Genomic DNA, 6,609 nt, shown 5'->3' on the forward strand with positions numbered 1-6,609 from the left:
AAAAAAAAAAAAAAAAAAAAACTCCAAAATAACAAAAAACAAACTTCTCTTACCTTGTATGCACTATTTTCCAGAAAGGGCCTTAGACCCTGTTTGAGGTCTAACTGTCCCTCTGCTTAGACATAATTTTGGCACCATCACTGTGTGGCCTCGGAAGTGATCCCCACTGGATCCTGAAAAGTCTGACCTGGAGGTGTTTGCAGCCAACTTTCTGAGTCTGTCTCTGCGTTTGTTGTTGTTGGTAGTGATGGTTTGTTTGTTTGTTTTTTGAGACAGGGTCTTGCTCTATTGCCCAGGCTGGAGAGCAGTGGTGCCATCATAGCTCACTGCAGCCTTGAACTCCTGGGCTCTAGCCATCTTCCCACTTCAGCCTCCTGAGTAGCTGGGATTACATGTGCAAGCCACTGCCCTCACATCTGTGTGTTCTGGCTTCTGATCAGCTGTCTCTCTTCCTCATCAAGTCGTTTTCTCTAGTGCAAACTTATACCTTTCCATTCCAAGGTTGTTTCTACCTCAGAAAGGCCGTTTTCTTTCAGTTGTGTCCCTGATAAACTCCTGGTTTGACAGACTATTTGCTATGGTTTGGCTGTGTCCCCACCCAAATCTCAACTTGAATTGTATCTCCCAGAATTCCCATGTGTTGTGGGAGGGACTCATGGGGAAGTAATTGAATCATGGGGGCTGGTCTTTCTCATGCTATTCTCATGATAAGTCTCATGAGATCTGATGGGTTTATCAGGAGTTTCCACTTTTGCTTCTTTCTCATTTTTCTCTTGCCACCACCATGTAAGAAATGCCTTTTGGGACTGGGCATGGTGGCTTATGCCTGTAATTCCAGCACTTTGGGAGGCTGAGATGGGCAGATCACAAGGTCAGGAGTTCGAGACCAGCTTGGCCAATATGGTAAAACCCCATCTCTACTAAAAATACAAAAATTAGCCTGGCGTGGTGGTGGGCTCCTGTAATCCTAGCTAGTCTGGAGGCTGAGGCAGGAGAATCACTTGAACCTGAGAGGCAGAGGTTACAGTGAGCTAAGATTGCGCCACTGCATTCCAGCCTGGGTGACACAGTGAGACTCCGTCTCAAAAAAAACAAACAAAACAAAACAAAAAAAAAAGAAGTGCCTTTTGCCTCCTGCCATGATTCTGAGGCCTCCAAGCCATGTGAAACTGTAAGTCCAATTAAACCTGTTTTTGTTCCCATTTTCAGGTATGTCTTTATCAGCAGTGTGAACACGGACTAATACACTATTCCTCCACGACTTTGCCTGATGTCATCTTAGGCAGCCAACTTCTCACCTCCCTCTGTTGCTTGGGTGGGAGGGGAGTATACATTTGCAGGCTCGTTGTCATTCATTCCATATTTCCAGCAGCTAGGACAGGGAAAAGCCTTATGGAAAATCTACATAAAAGAGGTTTCCCAAAATACTAAGCAACCAGTGCCAAAGGACACCTCTGGAACAGATGCCCACTGCCAACACCTGACCAGGCCCATCCACCGGGGACCCCCCCATATCAGCCCTACTACTGGGATGCCCTAGATTTTCAAATGTAAACCCCTACTGGAAACTGAACTTCCCCTTTCAATTCATTCAACAGAGGACCTGAAGAAGATATAAACAGTCATAATCACATATGGGAAGGTAGCAATTTACCTTTGAGTAGGTTTAGCAGTGTCTCAGGGGTTGATATATTCTAAATGGAACTTTCAATAGATTTTATATGATTATGAAGAATGTTCTGACATTTTGGGGCCTCAATCTCCTTACCAATCTAATGGAGGTGACCTGAATTCCTACCTACCTCACCTGTTCATAACAGGCATTCTAATACAGGTGTGATCAGACATGTAATACACTGTTGGTCTACACTGGCTGAGAGGTGTCACTACCTATATAGTTAAAAAGGAGTGCAACTCATTCTTTTTAAACAGGTGCTGACATGCATATCTTCACATGTCTACTGTTCTTTTCACATGGATGACAGGCAACACAATTCAAGAGCTCAGGACATTTCCTGCAGCTCTTTTTTGGGAATGGTTTCCCATACTTTCTTTGGAATATTTGTGATCATCCTGTCAGGCTGATTTACCATGAAGATAGATTCAATTATTTTGAACAACCCTATTACGATTTTGGTTTGGCCTTAACTGAATCTGATCATGTGACCTGACATGATTTGGCTCTGTGTCTTCACCGAAATCTCATCTCAAATTCGAATTCCCACATGTTGAAGGAGAGACCTGGTGGGAGGTGATTGGATCATGGGGCTGTTTCCCCATGCTGTTCTTGTGATAGTGAGTGAGTTCTCACTAGATCTGATGGTTTAAAAGTGTGGCACTTCCCCTTTGTGCCCGCTCTCTCCTGCCACCTTGTGTAGAACGTGCTTGCTTCTCCTTTGCCTTCTGCCATGACTGTAAGTTTCCTGAGGCCTCCTCAGTCATGTGGAACTGTGAGTCAATTAAACCTCTTTTGTTCATAAATTACCCAGTCTCAGGTAGTATCTTTATAGCAGTGTGGAAATTGACTAATGCAGACCAGTCCTAACTAGCTCTATGGAAGGCAAATAAATTTATTCTTATTGTCTGTGGTCATGTAGTGTATACCAGCTAAATATCAGGAGGTTTATTATCACAGGAAAAAAGGGTGAACTACAATTGGATGATGACAACAGGCTTGCATCATCCTGTTGTGTATTATAAACTTGGATAATATACATTTGGTGAAAAATAATTACACAAAAATATCTAGAATAATCATATCAAAATCAACTGGCTCTCATATACAGGTAGGGGTGTGTTGGTGTGTGTGTGAGAGACAGAGACACAGAGAGAGAGAAAAAAACTCTTGAATGACTGGCAAATTCCCCCCAAAGAAGGGTTCAAAAAGGTATGGAGAGCATCACTGAGGTAAGTCCATAACTTCTCAGAGGAATGCCTTTAAGGAGGACATCAACAATCTGAATTCTTAATACTTGCCATGTTGCACTTCATACAAATGCATGATGATGAACATCACACTTTATGTACTAGGAACATAGCATGATTTCGTACCTGCATAATCAGATATGTGGTATAACAAATACCTTTTTAATTTTCTAATTGAAATAAGTGATGATGACTGTAAACAGACACTGGTATGATTGCAGGGTTTAGTAATACCTATGGATGATGCTGGGATGATTTGGGGTGTAGTGATTTCTCCCTCCTTCTCCCTCATCAGCTTTGCCTCTGCTGCTGTTAAATGCTATCCTTTTAATCAGTCTTGATTGCTTTGCCTTGCACTGAGACTTGCTTAGGGACTCCTCAGAGGCACATTGTTTCGTAGGAGACAGCTGTTCTTTACTAGCTCAGACTGACTGGAATTATATATAGTGACGATAGTGATCAATTGTCTACACACACACACACCACATGGAGACCCACTGAGGAAAATGAGTGTTCTATGGGTCTGTGATGCTTCCTTTGCATGTGCAAACATTCAGCTTGACTCTCCTCCTCCAGCTGTTGCAATGGACCCAGTTAGCTCACAGAGGGTCAAAAGTTACACCCTCAACTTCCAAGATTCCCTTGCCATTTCCTAGTGGAAATATTTACTGTTTAAGTTCCCCCTTCCAGTTGTATTTAATAGGAAACCAGACAGATTTCTAGGCTTTTAGTTCTGCTTTTATTCTGTGAGTATAAAGCAATCCCCACTTCTAAAAATGCATTATGTGTGAAATTGCTATGTTTGTAAAGTTCAGCTACGTTTTCTCTTCCTATAAGGCACTAGTGACATAAAAAATAAAGGAGCCCTGAGTTTAAAAACATTGATTCCCATTGGGAAGAAAAGTGGAATCAGATCCTTACTAATGTGTTTCATAACAGTTCTTTTCTGGTTAAAATTGCCAAAGTTTCTTGACTGATTATATAGTGTTTGAAATAAACATATACTAGAAACAGATCACTTATTTGAAATCACATATGAGTGTCTCATTATAATATAGTCTCATTTTAAAGCCCCATCTCATGAGCCATGTCCGCCAATCTAATCAGATCTCTTAGTTACAGTGACTAACATCCCCTCTCACTGCCGTATGGAACACGTAAAGCAGAAAATACAATTGTTCACACACTGGCATTTCAATAGCAATATATTTTGACATTGACAGCGGTATTAAAGGGCATGAAATTTACACGATAGCAAGTATTCTTCAGGGCCTCTGGTTTTTATTTATTTTTAGGTCTTTATATAAACGTTATTTTTTTCTCCAGTTTTGCATATCCTTATGCTAACTTTTCATTGGCATTGAAAATCTCATTGTTTTTCCTTCTTTTTTTTAAAATTTTGGACATTAGCATACGATGTCACACCTTCATTGCAACCAAAATTTACCCTACAGTATACCAGAGGAATATAATTTGTGGCTATAATTTCTCTTTCTCCTGTTTGATTTCCATTTGGACCATTACAGCAGAGTGAACTAGATGGCCTTCCCCAAAAGAGGGAGCAACTGGTTTCTCAGGCCAGAGGTGACTGCACTGGCCCCATTGCATATGGTACCCAAGGATGTTGTGGCCAGTAATGAAGAGGAAAGTTGCTTCTCCTGTTGAGAGCCTTCTCACTATTCTTCCAGGCTGGCCTTCTTCTTCCTGTATCTCTAGCATGTACCTGTACCCCTGGCAGTTTTCTCTGGATGTGGTGTGGTAGAGACTGCACTGGTGAAGGCTTCTGCTCTGGGCTCCATCTCTTCTTATGCCAATTTTGATGTGATAGATGGCATCTCTGAGCTCACTGACTCATCTTTAAAATGGGTGTAGTGTAATGGAAAGAATCTTGGGCTCAGGCAGACTTGGGCTCTAATTTCAGTTTTGCCTGTGACTAGCTGTGTGACGTGGAGTAGTTTTCCTCCTCTCAGGGATGTGGACACAATGTAGGAAGAGAGGCCTTTGAAGGGCCGTCCTCCTTTCAGAGGTTTACATTTCTCTTCTGCTTCCTTGCCCTACTAACCTTCCAACACTTTTGTGAGTTTGGTGGAAATGGTAAGAAAATAAGAACTAAAATGGATAGTTTTAAAAAATTGAGGGGAATGAATATCTATATAATATTAGACTCATCACGGAATGAAAAAATGTTTTTATATTTAAAAAACAGGAGGAAGAAAGAAAAGGATAATATAGATGCTCAGAGTTTTTACAAGATCTCATAATTTATGCTAAGTGGCCTCCCAACCTTTGAAAAATTGAATGAGAAAAAAATTAAAAATTACCCAAGGCTTCAAGGAGAAGTTAAAAATAGATGAAAACGTTGCATTAAGAAAAAAAGACAAATATTGGTAGTTTTCTTTTTAAAAAAAAAACAACTAGAAATTAGCCAATAAATTAAAGTTTAAAGGGAAAAGGGTAAATATATGTGGTTAAAAAATCAGAACACTAACATAAAGCAAAGTGGTTTCAACAACTTGAAAGCACTTCCAGTAATATAGAAGTTAAAAAAAGAAGAACCTTCAGAAAAAAGCAAATATGTTAATAAGTGAGACATAATTCCATAACCCTTTTTCAAATGGCTTGGCGAAATCGATATTCAAGGTTTTTATTGTTGGTTTGTTACAAAATATGTTTGATATAAAAGTAAATTGCCACTAAAAGGAATTAGTATCTCAAATGAATCATCTGTAAAATCGACACAGAGCTACCCAACGGATCCTGCTACTAAAAAAAAAAAAAAAAAATGCAAAATATTTCACAGTTAATAAGCACTGAGAAATTGTCAGCTTCTGTAGTGGGTTGAATTGTATCCTCCCCCAAAATTAGGTAGAAGTCCTAACTCCAGTATCTGTGAATATGACCTTATTTGGACCTAGAGATTTGCAGATATAATCAAGTTAAGATGAGGTCATTAGGGTGGGCCCTAATCCAATATTACTGGTGTCCTTATAAGAAAAGGAAAATTTGGACAGAGACAGACACCCACGTGCAGAACACCATGTGGCAATAGAGTCAGGGACTAGAGTGATGTAGCTGCAAGCCCAGGAACCCCAGGGACTGATGGCCACCATCGCAAACCAGTAGAAGACAAGAAAGGATTACTTCCAGAGCCTCAGAACTGTGAGAGAATACATTTTGGCTGCTTAAGGTGCCCAGTTTGTGGTTCTTTGTTCCTGAAGCCCTAGCAAACTCATATAACTTCCTTTTCCTTTTTCTTGTCTTTCATGACAGTGGAGTCCTGAAGGCAGGGCAGTGAGTGGTAAGTGTGCTCTATTCTGGGTGCAGGCAATGAAGGGTGCATTGTTAAAGAGAATTTGTAAACGGTAGTAAAATTGGACTAAGAGGTGGTCTGCTCTTCATTATCACTATGTGTCAGCAATTCCAAACCACGTCAGTGATTGTTGATTACTTCTCCCCTCAACAGTGTTGCTGGTGTCAGATCTAAACATTTGCTGCAAATGTTGAATTTTTAAAATACATATGTAAGCCTTAAATTGGCACATTTATATTCCATGTCCTTTAATACAAAATCCATTCTACTCAGAAGTTAATTTGAATTCCCAGATACTCAGTTGGCCTGCAACCCATACAGACTTGGCCACTTTCATTGCTTTTGGAGTACATTTCTTTTTTTTTTTTTTTTTT

The 6,609-nt window shown here is 40.2% G+C and overlaps 1 protein-coding gene across 1 annotated transcript in view; it reads right to left on the reverse strand.

The window, feature by feature from the left end:
- Positions 1–1,278: 1,278 nt before the first annotated feature.
- Positions 1,279–6,609, reverse strand: part of LOC108517824 (lysine-specific demethylase 5C-like) — a 15,451-nt gene continuing 10,120 nt past the window's right edge. The window contains exons 3-4 of the mRNA XM_017855943.1: positions 1,808–1,890; positions 1,279–1,372 (exon numbers count right to left, since the gene is read on the reverse strand). Coding sequence (XP_017711432.1) covers positions 1,279–1,372; positions 1,808–1,890 — 177 coding nt within the window. The remainder of the gene's footprint in view (positions 1,373–1,807; positions 1,891–6,609) is intronic.

Source organism: Rhinopithecus bieti, unplaced genomic scaffold, assembly GCF_001698545.2.
Source record: "Rhinopithecus bieti isolate Rb0 unplaced genomic scaffold, ASM169854v2 scaffold_41836, whole genome shotgun sequence".
Taxonomy (NCBI): domain Eukaryota; kingdom Metazoa; phylum Chordata; class Mammalia; order Primates; family Cercopithecidae; genus Rhinopithecus; species Rhinopithecus bieti.